This window comes from Haplochromis burtoni, unplaced genomic scaffold (genome assembly GCF_018398535.1).
Source record: "Haplochromis burtoni strain Fernald_Lab_line unplaced genomic scaffold, NCSU_Asbu1 Contig_73, whole genome shotgun sequence".
In the NCBI taxonomy this organism is placed as follows: Eukaryota; Metazoa; Chordata; class Actinopteri; order Cichliformes; family Cichlidae; genus Haplochromis; species Haplochromis burtoni.
The window spans coordinates 477302-497945 of record NW_024582434.1 but is presented as its reverse complement, the minus strand read 5'-3'; the positions used below and the strand labels follow the sequence as shown (position 1 = coordinate 497945).

Here is a 20644-nt window from a genome sequence, read left to right as displayed (position 1 = left end):
CGGTGCTGTTGCCATACCAGGTGGTGATGCATCCAGTGAGGATGCTCTCAATGGCACAGTGATAGAAGGTCCTGAGGATGCGGGGGCTCATGCCGAATCTTTTCAGTCTCCTGAGAAAGAAGAGGCGCTGCTGCGCCTTCTTCACTGTTTTGTTTGTGTGTACTGACCACGTAAGATCCTCAGCCAGATGTACACCAAGGAACCGGAAGCTGCTCACTTTGTATTGTTTGCTCACCATGTATTGGTGTGTAGTAAATGTATTCTATTTTGATACCGAAAGAAAAAAGCACGTGGTCCGGTTTTTCATTATTTTGAGTTTAAAGATGATTTCCAAACTGTGAAAGTCACTGCAGCACTTAAAAAGATGAACAAATTATGCGTTTTGTTACCGATGCAGCAAAGTAGCTGAACTCTATTCCCAAAGGCTGATATTATTCTGAACGAACTGTTAAGTTCTCTGAGCTCTGTCTGCTCCATTTGAGTGACGCTGACATCAAATCTGCAGGTTGATACGACCTGACAGTACAACTGCTACCGCCGTCGCCTCAGACAGTAGTCTGTGTCCTCAGCTCACATCTGGTGTAGACTCATTCGTATAAATCCCCCAAATAACTGTGCAGGCAGGTTAGCAGAGCCCAGTCTTTCTCAGCTGCATATGTAGTTTTTTTTTTTTTTGTTCTTTGAGTAACCTACATTAGGGAAACTAAGCTACTTTTTATAGTTAACCTAAAACCTAAATCTATCCTATGTTGTTTTATTACAGCAGAAGGTTTCTGATATTTTTTGATCCTGTATTGCTTCCACCTGTGCTTACTACAGATAGCACTCTTGATTTGAGGTTTTGACTTAAATTACCATATGCTTCGGTTATTGTGCATACATATTGTTAATGGGGAACAGTAGGACTGAGACCCAAACCGACACTGAACTTCATCCATCCATTCTCTTCTGCTTATCATTATCAGGGTCACAGTGGGGCTGGAGCCTATCCCAGCTACCATAGGGCCAGAGGCAGGATACACCCTGGACAGGTGGCCAAAATAACACAGAGACAGAAAACCATTCACAGCTATGATTAGAATCACCAGTTAACCTAACCCCATTAATTGCATGTCTTTGGTCTGTGGGAAGAAGCCAGATTACTGGACGGAATATTTCCAAAAGTATTTACTCACCCATCCTGAATTTAGGTGTTCCAATCACTTCCATGGCCACAGGCATAAAAAATCAAGCACATACGCATGCAGACTTCTACTTCTACAAACATTTGTGAAAGAATGGTTCACTCTCAGGTGCTCAGTGAATTCCAGTGTGGCACCTATGCAGTAAGCAGTGTTGGGGAGTAAAGGAATACATGTACCGGCAGTTTAAAATACAAAATATGAGTAACTGTATTCCGTTACAATTACCGTTTAAAAAGGTGGTATTCAGAATACAGTTACTTTTTTTAAATAAAGGGATTACACGGCGGTCTTTTCCTGTTTCATATGTTCGGCTATGCCCTCTCTATTTTTGGTAATTCCACGTTGGTGGAAACCCAAACAAAACACGCATTAAGAGGCTCAAATGTTTGTGTCTCCATCTCACGGCCCATGTTACCTCTATTTGCTGCCGCATAATGATGTGAAGAAATATTTTTTAAAAATTATTATTCAAAAAATGATTTAATATGCATAATAGGCAATAGGCAGGTGTTACAGGCATCGCCTTAAAGAACGTAGCCTCATGGGCAGCGTAGTCCGTGCTGCAGGGAGAATTGACTGCCCGTTATGTGTCTTTGAGCGCGAGGGAGGGAGAAAAAGGAGAGTCGAAAAGTAGGAGTTGTTACCAACCAGAAACGGGAGATGGAAGCATGTAAATATAATAATAACCACTGCAGCCAAAAAGTTTTTGGCTACAAGCCCAACATGGTACCTGACGTATTAGCCAGAGATCCCTTTACTACGGTTCAGAGCCGCGGACCTGTTTTATATATGCGTGGAATAGTTTTCTATACAAGATCGCTGCAAAAAGTGCAGCCTTACCTAATGTCCAACATACTGTTACTCATTTTATATTAAAATTTGAAAATATAGTTGGTATTGGTATGGCAAGTAACCTTCAGTAATAGTAATAAATCACGTAGTTGTAAAAAGCATGATAATATATTAAGTAATCCAAAGTATTCAGAATACAGAATCAGAATCAGAATGGGGTTTATTGCCAGATGTTGAGGTTTACAACATTAGGAAATTGCTGCGGTGCTTCAGTGCAAACAATAAGAATTAAAGTGCTATGTAGAAAGAAAGATATGTGCAAGAATTAAAGTGCTATGTAGAAAGAAAGATATGTGCATGAGATATACATGAGATATATACATGAGAATAAGAATATACGAATTATACGTTACTCTCATTGAGTAATGTAATGGAATACGTTACAAAATACATTTTGGGGCATGTATTCTGTAATCTGTAGTGGAATACATTTTAAAAGTAACCTTCCCAACACTGCCCATAAGTCCAGTTGTGAAATTTCTCTGCTACTAAATATTTCAGTCAAATGTTAGTGCAAAGTTTTGTATGCAGTGGTATAAAACACACCGTCACTGGACTCTAGAGCCGTGCAGCCGTGTTCTCTGGAGTCATGTTTTTCTATCTGCTGATCTGATGATTGAGTCTGGGTTTGTTGGTTGTCAGGAGAATGGAGTAGAGTTGGTGGAGGGGGGTTATGATCAGTGTTGCCAACTTAGCGACTTTGTCGCTATATTTAGCGAGTTTTCAGACCCCTTAGCGACTTTTTTTCTAAAAAAAAGTCGCTAAAAAAAGACGTGAAAGCGCGTATCGCTTTTACTCTCAACAAGCAGCGGGTGCTGTAACGCAGTCAGTTCTTCTTTTACTCTTTTACTCTAATGCTGTTTTGTGGATCACAAGGTTTAAAACTACTTATAAACACACACACACAAAGTAACTCCACCTGAGTGCCTATTTCGGGTCACTTTTGCCGGTCCAAGCCCGGGTAAAGGAGCAGGGTTGGAATTGTGACTTAAAAAAAAACAATAATTGCTAAAAGAAATTTAATTTGTAGTTCTAAATAAACTCTAAATGAATTTAGGACGTTTTTTACTCACTTTATGTCTCTTCCACGATGTTATTTCTCTCTCCAACAACATAGGTTACAATTAGATTAGCATGACCAATTATGCAAATTAGGCGATGACGTCATTTAGCGACTTTTAGTACAACCAATAGCGATTTTCCTTACTGAGGAGTTGGCAACACTGGTTATGATTTTCAGGAGTTGGGCTCGGCCCCTTAATTCCAGTAGAACACAGGTGTGGAACTCCAGGCCTCAAGGGCCGGTGTCCTGCAGGTTTTAGATGTGTCCTTAATCCCACACAGCTGATTTAAATGGCTAAAGTACCACCTCAACATGTCTCGAAGTTCTCCAGAGGCCTAGTAATGAACTAATCATTTGATCCAGGTGTTGACCCAGGGTGATATCTAAAACCTGCAGGACATCGGCCCTCGAGACCTGGAGTTCGATACCCCTGCAGTAGAAGGAACTCTTAACGCTCCACCATACCAAGACAGTTTGAATTTCATGCTCCCAACTTTGTAAGAACACTTTGGAGATGGCCTCTAATCCAACATGACTACTGATGAGTGAACAAAGCAAGGTCCATAAAGGCATAGACGAGTGAGTTTGATGTGGAAGAACTTGGTTGCCCTAACCATGACAGAACACCTTTAGGATGAATTACAGTGGAGATTGTCATTGATTTATGACTGTGTCAGGGGTTCAAGTGTTTAAAAAAATCAAATCCAGCTAATATTAAACCCATAACATGAATATTTTTTAAGATTTCACACCACACCACATCCACCTAATACAAAGGAGGACTCACAGGAAGTGAATCACAGCGATGAGCCAACCCAGTTAAACTTCTCATTTCAAATCAAGTGATTGAATCAACTACCAAGGAAAGTGGAGCATACCAGTTACTGACATGTGACTGGGTGCTAAAAAAACTTACTCAGGGAATGGGAGCCTAAAGTGTCCAGTAGAGACCAGTACAAGTCAACTGCTTCCTGAGTGGACACCCTTTTAGAGACAACTAGTCCATGACTCATCCGACTGTTTCCCAAACTGTAACTAAACTTAAGATTATCACAATTCCAGACCTTTTCTTACCCTGCAGAGAGGTAAATCTAGTTATGCTATGGCTATGGTTAGCATGGACTGGTATGTACTGTAAAAACTAAAGATGATTATTCTGGTAAAAAGGTTCAGTACTGGAGGGTTGCAGATTAACATGAACCCTGCGACACTGCAATCAATTTAATGTCTCTGGACCATATTACGCTTCAGCTGCCACCTTTTTTTGTCTCTTTGCTAATGTTAACCCAGGCTTTCAGCTGCAGGCTGTGCGTGAGCTCACTTAAAGTTAACTGGTACATATATTTATCTTAGCACTTCACACACTCTCACTGCTGCTTGAGAGTTGTTAACGTAAAAAAAAAAAGTAAAGGTGAGTGAGAAACCATTTGAACTCATTTTGTTTATTTAGATTTCAGCTCCTGTGTGAGTGACTGTAACCTTTTGTAAAGCACGATGTGTCACATCTTCTTCACTTCATCATAACTGTGTGAGTGTAGTTCAGTTCAGACACGTTTAGATTTTTGCACAATAATTGCAGTGTTTTAAAATCAAACCTCTCTGTCACATTGTGTTGTAAAAAGGCCCCAAACACATCACACTTGCAGACAAAATAAAAACAAAACAAAAAACCCAGCTGAGATTAAAATATTGAGGTTAAAATATCGAAAGACAAAATAGTCCAAAATTGACAAAAAGTCCTGAGATGAGGAGCAGCATGTGACACCACCATAAAACAAACAGATCAGAGCATCTTAAAAACAGAGTCTGGAATGTTTATAGACAGAGGGCTGATGGGAGATTAGATTAGAAACAGGAAGGAAATGAGATACGTGCACTTATTTAACACAAGTGAGACATTCAGACAGACAGCAAACAAAACTGAAACAAGACACTTGAGATTAACCAGAATAAAAAAGAAATAACAAAGGAAGAAACACGAAACATGACTGAGGCAGGAGTGGAGACAAAACAGTGATGCGCAGTAAAAAACAAGAACAGTAAAGTAATCCAAACTGGAACCAAAAACACCCCGACTGTTACAACAGTAACCAGAACTCAAGCATTACAAGAAGAACTAAAGCTCTGCATTACTACACTGGAAAGTAAGACTATCGTCTTGGGTCTCGGGTTTGAATCCAGCAGCTGGTTCTGGCTTCCTTTGAGGATTTTGTGTGTTCTCTTTGTGCCTGCCTGAGTTCTCTTCAGGTACTCCAGCCTCCTTCCACTTCCAAACACATGCATGTTTGGGTAACTGGTGATTCTAAACTGGCAGTAGGTCTAATGTGAGTGTGACTGGTGGTTTGTTACCCTGTTGGAGTGACAGACAGTTGAGCCTCACATCCATGGTTTGGTCAGTATTTGCAAAGTAGGTGACATATACATCGATGATGTTTCAGTGAAAGAAAAGTCTCAACTGTGGGGCTTGTTGCTGCAAATGTGTGCAGCTGTGTGACTGACTGGACCGTGCTACACACAAAAGGTCAACAGAAGAGCATTCCTATTACCCATTCTAGACGCTTAATAACCTCCTGAACACACAGCCGCTCTAGCAGCTGGTCACTGACTCCAGATGATGCATGCTTGGTGCAGAGCAGCACAAAGACAATCAATCACATGCACATGCAGTTCAGAGAGGCATTTTCTGTGCTGTGCACATGCACACAGCAAGTTAATAGATGCATAAATTGTTATGGAAATTTCCCTGCATGTTCAAAATGACACAAAGATAGCTCTAGGGCTGTCCACATGACAAAGAAAGCAATTGCTCTGAGCTGGATAACATGTCAGACTGTCAGCTGATAAGAAATTTGTTTAGGAGGAGGTTGCTGAAAGATGAGCATTCTCCCTGTTTGGTGTCAGGATGAGATTTTATCCATTTGGCAGAGTTTTGCAGTCAAAATTTGTCTGCAATATAATAGAGAGGATTCAGATTGGTTCAAGGCACTTTCCGGACGTGTATAAACAGCGTGATTTATCACCATTAGTCCTTGATATTATCTGATGGTAACAGTTAATGCGCTAATTGTTCATATTATTGTGTACTGGGTTAGTTATTTAAAGACGCGCCCAAAAAGGCTTGGAGTGCAGCTCAGTGTGGACAATGTGGTTCTTCGAGTCCCTGATACCAAAGGCGACCGACAGGGAAGGTTTGAAAACAGCTCTCAAGAGCTCAGTGAGAGAGTGAACCCTTCAAGTGGAACTAAGCTCCCAAAATATGATACATTGCCATGTCAGGAATCTTGTGAAAATAAGCCAATTCAATTATGATTATGAAGCCAATATCATGTTTTTACATTAGAGTGGGAGCACATGATTAATGCACTTCCATGTTTGCATTTATTTTTGTGAATCCTGGTTTGCACAATCAGTGGGAGTGCCTTCGGTCACAGTTCTCTTATTAATATGAGGATATTATGGGCATAACGTACTTACAGCCTAATTTTTAATAGAGACTTGGCATTTAATATGTGCAGAGTGGCTTCAAGTAGTTACAAGAGTCATGCAGCCATGATGATGGAGGAATAATAAAAAGTGTGGCAAAACGTCCAATAACAGCAGTGAAACAGCCTCCAGGGTTATACAAACAACCACTGTTTTTGCTGAACTTCGTCTAAGAGGCACTAATGTTGTGTTCACACATACAGAGTCAAAGCAGCAGCCTCTTTCTCTGTCACACGCTTTTAAGCTTACATACCTGGCTGGTGTTGTGCATCTAATTTATATTCTCTCCCTGGGTTGTGATAGGTTTTTGTCTCCTTTTTCCACAATACTGGTACACATATTAGTCAGTTACTGTATGCACACATGCCATTCTGGTTCAGTTTGGACTTGCATCTTAATTTTAATTTTAAGGAGTTTTATTAAATGAAATTTTAGTTTTCAGATGGAAACAAGCCAGATAAACTGGGTGAATTATGCTCTCATGCATCTTTATCTTATATTTACATTTTCACAAATCGGAAAGCTCCTCAGTTTTGTTGAGACCCCACAGCTGGTGAGCTTTGAGCTGTTAAATTTCTTGGCTTTAATAGAAATATGTATAAATAGCCTCCATAACACAGGAAAAAAAAAATCCATGCATATCCTCAGCACCATGTGGGGCAGTGCAAGTTAGAATTCCAATTTTCTTATTTATTGCATCTAGTTTATGATAATATGTATCGCTTGCAAGTATTTTACAGCTGTTTATCCTACAGAAAATGAGGTGATGATTGAATATTATTGGCATTGGTCATTCCTTATTTATTAGATGCAATAAATAAGGAAAGGGGAGTTCTCCAGTGTACGAACCATTAATTCTTTTCTATGCATAAAGAGCCATTTTTAAAATTTTCTCTCAAATGCAGACAGCTGGATCAGATAATATTTGTTTGGTAAGGTCTCATAAACTTTTGACTTGGAGGAGTTACAAGCATCCACCGCACCCGTGATCTGTATAGCCACCAGAAAATGTTCTGCAACTTCTTCACAGGACACTGTGAACTAACCTAATTGAACAACTTTCTTTGGTTTCTGCTACAAGACCACAGCTGTTAAGGTGCACCTGAGAAGATGGGAGTTGTGTTCTGGGCAGCTTCCTGTGAGTTTAATTACATAGATGTACAGCAGGATTATAAAAGAGATGAGAAGAGCACACTCAGCGGGTCTACACTCATAAAATTAAAGGCTGGAAAAAGAATAATAACTATTTGTAATAATGTTTAATGCAGATCATCCAGCATGAAAGAAACAAATGTATTTAATATGCACTTCGTACATTTATTCCCAAACGGTTTCGAGCGGCAACTCAATACAAAACTATCCAACCCAAACAGCAGTCCCCCCCGCCCCCCATACTACTACAGAAAATAAGAGCTCTGTTTTAAAGGCTCTTCGGATTTATCAAAACAGCAGGAATTGCAGCACAGTCAGCACAGAGTCTCCTCCCTCCTGACTGAGCCTCTTCATCATTTAGTCTTTTCGTGACATAGTCTGTCAGAGCGGAAAATTCTATATTTGCCATAGACACGGCAAAGCAGACCAAGTTAGCAAGCACACTGGTTTATAAGCTAGGAGATTATTACTAATATTTGTGGTTAACAGGAATATGTTTGATCTGAAGGAAGGAAAATAGATATAAAATCTGAAAAGGAAGGAAATGTTAGCTTCTCCAACTTTCCCTATTCCCTCAGTGTCCCCTTTAGGGCCATTTCATATTCCCAGAGGAGCTGTTTCCCGTTCGCCATGGGAATAGGGAATAGCTATAAAATATTTATTTAAACAACCCAAATGCCCCTGTGTTGTATGGGGCAGATGGTTTACTGATTTAGAAACAATTAACAAAATAACTGAACCATGTTCATGTTGCTTTGTCACTGCTGTTTCCAAGGTCACAGATGAATCGTCAGTCTTCCATTAAATATCTGTTTATACAAAGTGCCAGATTCTTTTGTACAGTTTTACAATTTATATTAGCAGTTATATAAGTAAATAGGATTTTTGTAGTAATTATAAGCGCGTAAGGAAGTGCAGTTTCATTTGGCACCAGGTACAGACACACTAAGCTCTCACTATGGTGCAACGCGTCCATCCAAGATCATGAATGTCAATTAAGCCCATTTGATAGCGCTCCCATCATGTGGCGGAGCTGCATAATTAGTGGTTATAATTCAGAAACAATGATCTGGGCTCCAGCTGCCCACATTGGCCTCCAGGCACTGCACAGGATAAGATGAACGGCCCTGCTCACTGGCTTCATACAGCCAACAGCACCCATGGGTGAAGTCCAGAACCCTTGTGACAGGTTGACTTTGTCATTAAGTAGCAGCTAGTAACGAGCTCCGGGTCCCGTGAACAGATCCCGACACATCGTTACTCATTAGGTAAGGGGTAGTGACTAATTAATATGCCTGGACATTAATCATTGTGTAATGAAGTGCAGTTTTTATTTGTATTTAATTTATTTAATTTTAAATTTGATTGCCACCAACATAGTGTCAAAAGCAACACAGTAACAATAATGCAGTGGAGTTTACATAAAATACCAGCAAATGTAAGACATTAAAGCACATGCCATAAGACTTTTACATTCCACATTATACCCTTTGTCAAGAATAACTGAAAAATGTGACTTGATTCTTGTCATTTTTGAGCTGGCAGGACATCTATACTGATATAAAGGGTTAGAAATAGAAGGATGCCACTTTGTTGGACTCCTCCAGATCACTTATTTTTATTGATATGTCAGTGTCTCTGATCGGACATCAATGCTACACTTTAACTGTGTTTAACCTCCTTAAGTTGTGAGAGAGACCGTGTTTTCACTTGATTACCTGTTATTTTACTTACGTTGGGAACCTAAACTATCAAATCCTGCAAAGATTTTGGTTTGGGTTAAAATATTCCTCTTCAATATTGTGTAGACTGCACGTTGATGAATCACTGCTGTGTTTAAATATGATGCCAATCATTCACAAACAAACATGCATATATCAGGAGAGATATTGCCATAACCCAGTAAGGTACAGACACAAGCAGCAGTATTTAAAAGACCAGGACTGACAGTTAGCTGAAATACATCATTATCAGTTTGTGCTACTTGTACCAAATTAAAATGTCTGCTGAGAACTATTTTGTGTATTTAGATCATGCTTGTAGGTTTCATCCACACCACTCCAATTGTTGAACTGTGAATAACAGCCAGCTCTGTGCAGCGACCTTTAAAAAACATGATGGTTGCATAAATTGATCACATAAATCTTTATCTGAACTCTCTGCCCCTTTCACAACTGGAAACATCGATTTAGAAAATTCGGTTTGTTGTAGTTTAGCAACCTGATCAGACATGCTTGATGCTTTACAGTAAAATGAAAATATGAGCTACTGCCTTTTTATTAATGCGCTTTATACAACACTTAAACCTGCAGGTACTGGCTCCATGCACAGATAAATATCCTTTTAACTGAAGCAGATCGTAGAGATCTTTTTGTCCGGCCTCTCTTTGTATCCCTGGTCACTCACAGACATCAGTCATCACTCAGGCGGCCCTCCCAAATGTTTTTGTTTACCTTGAGGAGGAAAATGCCGCAGTATTTTTCTTTGTCACGAAGGAAATACTGACGTGACAGAGTGACACCACTTCGACTGCAGCTCATCACTGAGATGACACTTCAGTCCTTTGCAGGATGCTTCAGTGTGTGTGTGTTTGTATAGTGTAGGAGGTGGTGGCGGGGTGTGGTATGTACAGACAGTTTTATCTGAACTACTGTTGCTAGGAGACATGAAAACCTTCTAGTAGAATGTTAATAAGTGAGTCTTCTGATAGTTAAAGAAAACTTGTATCATTTATTACTGTCTTGGTTTACTATTCCCGCCTAAGTAGACATACAAAATGTTTAGACTTTTACGAACAAGATTCATTTTTTAAATATATTTTTAATGATCACTAGATTTTTGGTTAATTTGGCTTTTCAGACAGAGATGTGCAGGCTAACGTGATTACTAAAAATACCAAAATGCAATTTCTCAGTTATTTCTACTTGTATCCAGCCTCTATAGTTGCACCTGCTTTATTCAGTTGCATAACAGTCCCTGTAAGGCCCAAAATAACTTGAGTTGCTTTGCCTGTTGTGGCGCTAACTTCCAAATTTAAATTGAAAGCTTATGGTTTAGTCAAACTAGAATAACAATAGGACGGAAGTCTCCTTGCAACTAGGAAAAACAGTGGTTGCTCAATTACCTGACCGACCACTTTCAGTCAGGAGGTCACCTGGTGGAAGGTAACTTGTCTCCAAATAATTGCAGTTAGAATGAACCTGACTGCAGTCACCTCTCAGACAGAGAAGTAAAGATTTGCAAATAACTGCTGTCTAATTAATAAATGCAGACAGACACTGCAATCAGCATAACTCAGTCTGCAGTGATTAGGGACTCAACTGGTTCTATTCCTGTATAAAACCAAGGTTGCCATGTGTCTGTCATTTTGAAGTTAAATCGTCATCAGGCAGCAACTATCTGATCTGAATGGCAACAGATCTTGCTGTATTATTGGGGCGACCGTGGCTCAGAGGGTTGGGAAGCGTATCTGTAACCGGAAGGTCGCTGGTTCGATCCCCGGGCTCTCTGTCCTGGTTGTTGTGTCCTTGGGCAAGACACTTTACCCTACCGCCTACTGGTGTTGGCCAGAGGGGCCGATGGCGCGATATGGCAGCCTCGCCTTTGTCAGTCTGCCGTAGCTTGCCTCCACCAGTGTGTGAATGTGAGAGTGAATGAATAGTGGCATTGTAAAGTGCTTTGGTTGCCTTGAAAAGTGCTACATAATTCCAATCCATTATTATTATTATTATTACAAACACATTGTATGTAAATGCCAACATGACCCCATTCAAATGCAAACTGACAACTGAAAGTAGACGACTCCATCTCATTGCTGTTCCAACACTGTATTGTCATACCAAAGTTGCTTTGAACACGATGACCCTGTCGGTTTCAAAAGCGATGATTGTTCACGGTGCACGCGATGGAAACAGTTTTGGTTATGCCGCAGTCTCCAGCCACTTTTTGTCCTAGTGTGACTGTCGCATTAACAACACTTATTTCTATCCAGGCATTCTAGGAAGTCACAAAGGACTTCAAAATACAAAATTCTAGGCCTCTGGCACTGGAGCACCTACAAGATTCTTCCACTTTATTTTTTTTTACATTTGAGTTTTGACTACATACACCTATGAAAATATCATCTGTGATACATGCAGTTTGTTTTAGTGATAATATGTTAATGATTTTCTCTTGGTTTCTTAAAGTACAAAAAAACTCTCTTCTCTTGGACTATTCAGCAGGAAAACTAAAGGAAAGAGAAAAGAAGAGCTCAGGGAGTCCATTAGAAGACTTTTGAGTGACATTTAATTGAATCAGACAACATAAAAGAGAACACAATGCACTGACACGATAAAAAAATAACAGAAATGCTTAATTCTAGCTCCAGAGAGTGATTTACTACAGCTAGCACACATGGGTATTTAACGACATTCTAACACTGTCTTTAGATTTTGCAAGCTGCTGCATCCCACAAAGAGAGAAATGGTCCATATTATTGGTGCTTCTAATGGCTTCTATCTTCAATTTGAGGCCCTGCACACCCATGTATTTTATTTCAACCAGTGCCTCAATAAGAAGTTTATATTGGTTATTTGGTTAGATTTGGGGGGGGGACAGCAATATAGCTTGTTTTGGGTTAAAATGTGACTTTAAAGAAGTTTGGCAGAAGTTGAATTGAGACCCCTTTTGAAATTTGTTATGATACAGTTAAATTTTAAGGTACCAGTGTTGTTTCTATGGCGTTCTGTCGGCAGTTAGGTCAAACCTTACGAGAACAAAAAGATGTAAGCTGGTTGTACCTTAACAGATGAAGTAAAGCTAGCTGGAGGTTAAGGAGGTGTCAGTTTCTCACAGGAAAAATAATTAAATTGGCTGTTTCAAAGAAAAATGGTTAGAACCTTTGCTGTCAGCATTTAACGTGGTTCAGTATTCATCTATGTGCTAAACAGCTTTTAAATCTCCAAGGAAGTGGTATTCTTTATCTTGGTGTTGAACTTGACAGATTCATAAATATTCAGGATGCAAAAAGATTAAGTAAGCTACTTGACAGCTTGAATTCATGACTCGTGACTCATTTTTCTCCACACTGTAATCATTTGCTTTATGGGTATTTATGTATTTATTATGGTTTGTGTCTATGACCCTAAAACCTCTATAGTCGTGGAAATTAGTTAAGAATGTATAAACTGCTTGGTATATCTTTGAAGGAAAATCATGTATATAGCATCAATAACAATGGTAAAACCATCATCATAATCTAGTAATTACAGGACTGGATGTGGTTTGACAGAATGAGCCATTATAAAACGAAGAAGAAATATCTGATGTTACCTTCATGCATCTTGTTTAGTGTCGAGGTTGTGTTTGAACAGCAGTCTGTGCTGATCAGCCAAATTCAATTAGGACCTTATCTCTTATTCACAGTCAATTAAAATGACAAAGAACTGTCACAACGCTGCAGACTGCTGCACCGGCTGCCTGCCGCACCAGCTGCCTGCCAGGTAACTTTTAAAGTCACTTTTACCGGAAAACAATGAACACAAGGCAACATTCACCACAGCACAGCAGAAGGGTTTGGTACTTGGGTTAAATGTGAGTCCATTTTTTTCCACACAAACAAATAAAACCTTTTAAAAACTTCTTTCTTCCTACTTTGGCCAAGTGTTTTGTTTTATTTTAAAGAGATCTCCTGATTGTTGGGGATTCTCTATTGTAATATCTTTATATTAAACATCTTGAGGGTACTTTTGTTGTGAATTGGCACAATATAAATACTGATTTGCATTGAGATGAATTAAATAGTCATTTTTCAGCTACAGTTTTTGCGTGGAGTTTATGACCACAATGGATGATGTACTTTTAACCTCATGGTATCTTGCAGAGCAACTTCAGAAAGATGTTTTGAAACTGAAAATGACACAAAAAGAACATGCACAGAAAGTGAAAGTGAGTAAAAGGTAAAACAATTTACTGTTGTGCATACAATGTTATAAGGCTTTGGCAGTCTCTGTAATTAGAAAGTATTACTGGCGATTGTATAAATAATAGGAGTGACAAATGATAAAATAAACACGTTGCGTCATCAGATTTTAATAAAATATAACACAATTGGAAGAGATTTTCCAAAATATTTGCAGTTACTTTTCAGAAGCTGCTTGGTGAGACATTCCCAGTGCAAAAGGCTCAGACAGTGTGTCGTCTTCTGTATGTTTTACTCTCAACTTAAATCGCCTTACAATGAGAACTTGAGAAATATTGAGCAGCAAACTTCCTATATATTTCCAGGCAAATGTTAGAACAAGTTAGAACAAAAGAGATGAATTCAGCTTGAAGTTCAGTCCCGCAGAGCTGTGGTGATGCAAGAACCTCATTTTAACAGAGCTTCTTTGAAATGGCACCGGCTTTGTGTGGTTTTGAAGTGAAAAAGAACAAACAGGCATGTATTCTGAGTTTTTTTTCCTGCACCTTGCAGAATGAGTTCATTGGCAAGTTGCTTTATTTAGAAACAAACAGACGTCTGCTCGCCTTGAGACCTCAGTTTCCCACAGAAAGCCCAGATGTAATATGCTAATGCAATCATGCACTTCTTCTGGCTCTCTGAGAAAGAAGTGCTGCACCCTGGTAACACTTCAGAACCATTTAAACTTTCCATTTGTATAAATCCCCCCATTCAAGTCACTCAGAACTCCAAATAATACTAATTTCTGATCCTCTTTTGAATTTTTAACCATTATAAATGTGGTATTTGCATCCAGATTTGTCTGCATTGATGCTTAGCCAAATGTTACAAAATTGTTTTGTGTTGCAGGGATTTGGGACACACTGAAGGTCCCGCTGGTGCTGATCCACAGCACACAGAACAAGCATGAATCATTAAAGAGAGGCTTTGCTTTGATGTTTATCAGTGGCTGCCTGAGTGTCTACGCATATTCCCCACAGGGATGGGGAATCTCTTCCCTTCCAGATGTGGCTGTAACCTGGAACAACCTGTGCTTTTATGTGCTTGTAGCCTGGGTCTTAGTGTGTCACTGATATGCTCAGGTAAATTCAGAAATGTGCCCGATCTTTAGATCTTAATATTAATGATGTGATGGGCATTATACATTAACAATTTATATATTTATTTATATAGCTTGACGCTTATGGATCAATGGAATTGGGTTGAAATTGACATTTTACATCAGTGAGATTTTTAAATAAAACAACAGCCCTTTAGCGGCAACTAGATTTTATACAACCTTTGCAACAGCAAATGTTACTGGAACCACTGTTTACACTAGATTATGTGTTCTTCTTGTTTTTTATTTTGATGAACTGCGAGAGATACCCTGTGCATTGAAGGACTGGGAACCCCCAGCAGTAAACAAGCTAGTGAATTACATGGTGAAGGAATCGCCTCACACTCTGCAAAGCAATAGATGTGAGTTGTTTTTTTTGTTGTTTTTTTTTTGTTAGTTTTGGTTCTGACCTCAGTTAGGTGACCTACATTTACTTTCACATTGTTAATTTATGGATGTGCAGTAATTTGTTCCGATGTTGCCGTAAAGTTAGATGCTAATGTGTGATAGCTTTGTTGTGCTAGCTAAGAAAGGTTTTAAGAGGCAGTTTCCTTTGATAAATTTTCACCTGTCAGCATAAGTCTCAAGAAAGAAGGTATATGAAAATATGAGTTTGCCTGGCTATTGAACTGCATTTGATTCTGGGAACTTATTGTTTAATTTGCAAATATGAGTATTGAGCAGATTTCAAGTGGAAACCAGAAGGTTTTCCTGAGAAGATGATTGTGCCCCTTGACAACAGATTCTACTCAGAGAGGTGAACACATCTTTGTGTAGAACACACAGCAGTAACACCAGATTACAGCCTAATGTGTACAGTGTAAGTAATCTAATCCACAACTGCAGGTCCAAAGGAAAAGATTTACATTTTAAGGGAACAAATCAGATCCCGATCTGCTCTCATTATGAGCTATGTATAGCCATTACGGTAGGCTACTTGCTGTGAGTTTGGGGGAAGATGGGATCATTGATTCTGTAGCCATTATTATTCAGAGATTGTATTTTTAAATTAACATGGCCTACTTACCAGCACTGGAGGGGGAAAACACAAAATAACAAAGCAAAATGGGGGTAGGCAGAGGACAGAGGACACACTTCTTTTTATAGGTTTTGGGCTTTTGTTGTGTAACTAGAAGGGAATCTCAGTTTCTGAACACTTCATCAGCAAACTATTGTTTTGATGCTCATCTATGAGTCATATGAGCTCATCAATGATCCACAGGACATCTGAAAATACCCTGCCATCAGTGGCACACAGCCAATCTTGAGCATAATAACTGTTGTAACATAGTGATTGTTCGCTTAATTTGAAGTGCTGTTTAATTTTGCTCAACAAAATGAACATTGTGCTTATGATTTTTGTATAATCTGTATTAAAACATCCCCCAAAATTAGTAAATGTATGAATTTGATTGGACTACACTCATGGCTTAAATTGAAAATATTATGTTAGTCTATAAATGTTTTCATGGTGACTATAGAACTGCTGCTGGGTGAAGCCAAATCACGATAAGGTACAAGTGTTGACTCTAATGCAGGACTCCAAAATGTAATATATTCTTAATAAAACAAACTCACTAGGAAAAACGGCCCCATAAGGAATTGATTCCACATGACCAAAGGGGCAAAACAAGTATCCAAATAGTCCAGGAAATGGACCGTAAGGTAACGAGGGTTAAGAATTGGAAGGCAGAGACTCCAGAGAATTCCAGAGACAACAAGGAACAAAGTACCTACAAAGTAGGTATCTATAGATACGTTAGATACGTTTATCCTACCATAAAACAATAAGACAAGGTATGACCTCTCCCATGCTCCCAGAATGTTGGTGTGAATGCCAGAACATTCTGGAATGCACACAAAGCCTTTGTAGACTATTAAGGATCACACATCCTATCACTACACAATCGATTATACACCTCTAAGCATATATGGTTAAATATTTCTAAGCATAAATGACAATAAACAATACAAATCTTAACAAGAGCTGTTGCCACATTCACATGATAGGGTTATGTACCCACAGTTTGGGCTGCTGATGGTGGTGCTGGGGTGTTATCTTGGCACAAAGGAAGCTTTCTGGCATCTCCCTGAAAATTTTAAACAGCTCTGAAGACTAGAGGGTCAGAGTGAAAGTTCATTTTTGCTCTCAATTAGTATCTAACCATTCAACTTATTATCAAAATATTAAAAGTTTCACATTGAAAAGAAAATACAAATGTACTAAGTTTCTGGAGCAGGACTTGTATTAAACCTCTTCTGACAGAACAGTCTGAACAGTTATTATATATTAATACATTTTTAAATTTGTTGCAGGCCATTTTTTGACAGTATGAGCAAAGTTTTACTGTGAATGGAAATCCAAGATTTAAAAGACGACAAAGCTAGCTGCCCTGTTGCCTCAGAATTCTTACGAATTATTTAGTCTGGCTCTGAAATGACCTGAAAGATGTTTTTCTTGAGCCGCACTGTTTCATGTTTTCCCAGTTAAATGCATTTTTAATGGAACAAAGGGTGAGTAAAACCCCTGCTAAGTAAAGACAGTTAAATACTTTTTTTGGCAGGCGTATTCATTCAAAGTCACTGATGTAAGTGTTTGACAATAGGCTTGCCACACGCCCACTCAGGTTTGCCTATGCTGATGAAAACACACTCTGTGTGACGCTTCAAGTTGATAGTATCTGTCATTTTATATAAGACAAGAGGCACTGAACTGCTGCTGGGTTTCATTTCTGCTTCCATTGAAGTTTTTCTAAGCCCTGAAGCAGCTGTCAGCCAGTACAAATTTACGAAACCACATTGGTGGACTTAGTCTGCATATGGTGTGGTGATTCAGATCATTATTACTGACCCAGAGGAGCTAATACACATCCAGTGGTACTATAATTGATTAAAATACAAAAGGCTTCCGGTTTACTACACATCTTATGAGTACGGAGCCTTTCAGTATACTCTGCTTCTTTATTAATATAATTATTTACATTTTTCTAAACTCAATAGGAAGTTTTTTGTGCACTGGGATTCAAATATTTTGGTTTCTAATACAAAAGCTATAGAAATACATTTCATTGATATTGATGTTTAAATATGCAATGATGCAGAATTCACATTTAGTCCAATTCTATACAAAGTCACAAAATTGAGACCTGGAAGTAAGTTAGTTAAAACACTAGATTTACTAAACCTGCACAAATTTGCGTAACTTCCCTAAACCCAACACCTACTAGAATTACTGGCTTTTTTATTTTCTGGTGGAAGTCCCGAGGTGTTAATCACCCCTGCTGAGATTTTCACAGGTCGTCAGCTCTTTCCTCCTCCAGCTTTTGTTGTGCAAACCACCCATTATCCTTGAGGCCTGGCCCGTTTGCATTTGCTCACTCAGAGTTGCTCAGATCCAAGCCAGGCCAAACCTCTGTGTTACAACCTTCAGAAACAATTTCAAAGTGTTTCAAACTTTACAGCGTTTGCAGACCCAGTGTTCATCATCCCTGCATTTGGCACAGGTGAATTTCTGACATGTTGCACAGGTAAACCTGCTGCGATTCCTGTTGCAGCTCTCTTGCACCTGGCACTGCGTTGTCTTTCCAGTCCCTGGCACAGCAGCTGCAGCAGCTTCAGCAGCCTGTGCTAATATTTCCTTGTGCTGCATGAATCGGCAACGAAGTTCCTGAGCTAGAAGACTCAGAAACAATCTTCTTTTGCCTGTCCACCCTGTACATGCCTTGTACAAAATGTAGGCATTCCCCGCCGCCAGGTCCAGCATATTGTAGAAAACTGCTACTGGCCACCTGCGTGTTGCTGCTCTTACGGAATACATCCGCGCAAGTTGAGGAAGTTCACGCTGGACTTTATTCACCGTGCCCAGTAATGTTGTTTTGCGCTGCAGCAGTCTGTGCGACAGTGACAGTGAAGTAAAGAAATTGTCCGTTGTGACGTTTCTCCGATCATCCAAAAACGGCTCCATCAGTTTCATGACCACGTTCTCTGCCAGCCTCTCTCCCTTCCGATGATTGGGGTCCTTTCCCAAGTAAGGAGATGCACTGCAGACATATTTGGTGTCCAAGTCTGTGGCCATCCAGAACTTGATCCCAAATTTGTCTGGCTTGGTTGCAATATATTGTGTGAATGGACAACGAACCTTGGTAGGGAACAGTTGTTCATCTATGGTCATGTGTTCTCCTGGAGTGAAACTCTTAGCACAGTTCTCGTTGAAGCGTGTCCAGATGTCGGAGATTGCTGCAAATTTGTCTGTTTTCACCCGTTCTGCCCGCGTGTCCTTGTCATCAAATCGAAGGTGTTGCATAATTGAAATGAATCTATCTCGGGGCATTGTCTCTTTGATTACTGGCACCAGAAATCTTTCTGACCAGCAATCCACAATGGCACCAACAGGACACATGATTGCTCTTACAAACAGGATTGAAATGAATGCCATCAGTTCATGAACTGACAAATTCCAGTCCGGCTCTGTTCTGCGGGCTTGATGTACCGTATACTCTCTGATGGTGTGTAGCATTCCCACGTCTAACAGGCAAAGGAAGCTTTGGAGCACACTTGTAATTTTACGCTGTCGGAAGATAAATAGAGAATGGTAAATTTACATGAACCTCACTCTAAATGGGTTTATATAAATATCATATGTAATATGGCAGTGACAAACCTTAGCAGACTCTGTGGGTCCAGCTTGCGCAGTGAAGCACGAGCTCCTGCACTGGGCATTCCAATGTCCTCCTCTACCCACACAGTGCCGTCTTTTGCCGCCTGGCTCAAACAGGGCTTCCCAGTACCACGGGGCCTCTTCCGTGGAGGCATGTTGGGTTCTTGTTCCGTCTCCTTTTCAGATTCTTCTGAGGAGGTATCAGTGGCCTGCTGGACAAATGAAACCTCTCCTCCATCAGAATCTGCTTCGTCCATTTCCTGAAGCAAGGCCCAAGCCTGTTGCGCGGAGAGGTTCTTCCTGCGTGGCAGTGATACGGAGGCCATCCTGATGTGCGTTCTCAGAAATGCGAACAAGAAATGATTCTCCCTCCTGGTCGGTCTGCTTTTATGCACAGCACTGTGCTGTAGTCAAGCAATGCCACTCCTACACATACACAAATCTCTCCTGGTTGGGGGAGGGTGTTTTGCGCAATGAAAGCAGGAGAACAATGGAGCTGAAGGCCTGTGAAAATCTCAGCGGGGTGTTAGCACTAGAATTACTGAGCCTTTTTTTCCTGCTGTAAGTCCCTACTACTACATTTACTAACCCTGTGCAAATTTGCGTAAATTCCCTGAACCTATCACCTCCTAGCACCCTGCTGAGAGGCTTTCATCTCCATTGTAGGGTTGTAACACCGATTTTTCTCTTGCCTTGGATCTGAGCTACTCTGAGTGAACAAATGCAAATGTTCCAGGCCTCAAAGATAATGGGTGGTTTGCACAACAAAAGCAGGAGGAGAATCGAGCTGATGATCTGTGAAAATTTCAGCAGGGGTGATTAACACCTCGGGACTTCCACCAGAAAGTAAAAAAGTCAGTAATTCTAGGAGGTCTTACGGGGAGGTTCAGGGGATTTACGCAAATTTGCGCAGGGCTAATAAATCTAATAGTAGGGACTTGCACCAGGAAAAAAAAAGGCTCAGTAATTCTAGTGTTTAAAGTACTTTTATTCAAAACTAACCAAGTCTGGCAGATCACATTGAATTTTGAATTTAATGACACTTGCTACGCCAGAGTCAGTCTGATGAAGGCAGAGCTGGATCCAGCTCAGGCATACAAAGATGTGGTCTGGTGGAAAAGTAGCCATACCAAAACCAGAACACGTGTGTATTGGTAGTGCTTGGATTCCACATAGTACACATCAGTCATAACTAATCTGGAAGCACCTTTAA

General features: G+C 39.9%; 1 protein-coding gene across 1 annotated transcript; it reads right to left on the bottom strand.

Annotated features, from left to right (window-relative positions):
- Positions 1 to 12012: 12012 nt before the first annotated feature.
- LOC102300193 (piggyBac transposable element-derived protein 3) lies at positions 12013 to 20191 on the bottom strand. Its single transcript, XM_014334130.2, has 2 exons — positions 19435 to 20191; positions 12013 to 19341 (listed from the first exon to the last, which is right to left on the bottom strand). The coding sequence occupies exon 2, from the start codon at positions 19288 to 19290 to the stop codon at positions 18223 to 18225; it is 1068 nt and encodes a 355-aa protein (XP_014189616.2). The 5' UTR covers positions 19291 to 19341; positions 19435 to 20191; the 3' UTR covers positions 12013 to 18222.
- Positions 20192 to 20644: the final 453 nt, after the last annotated feature.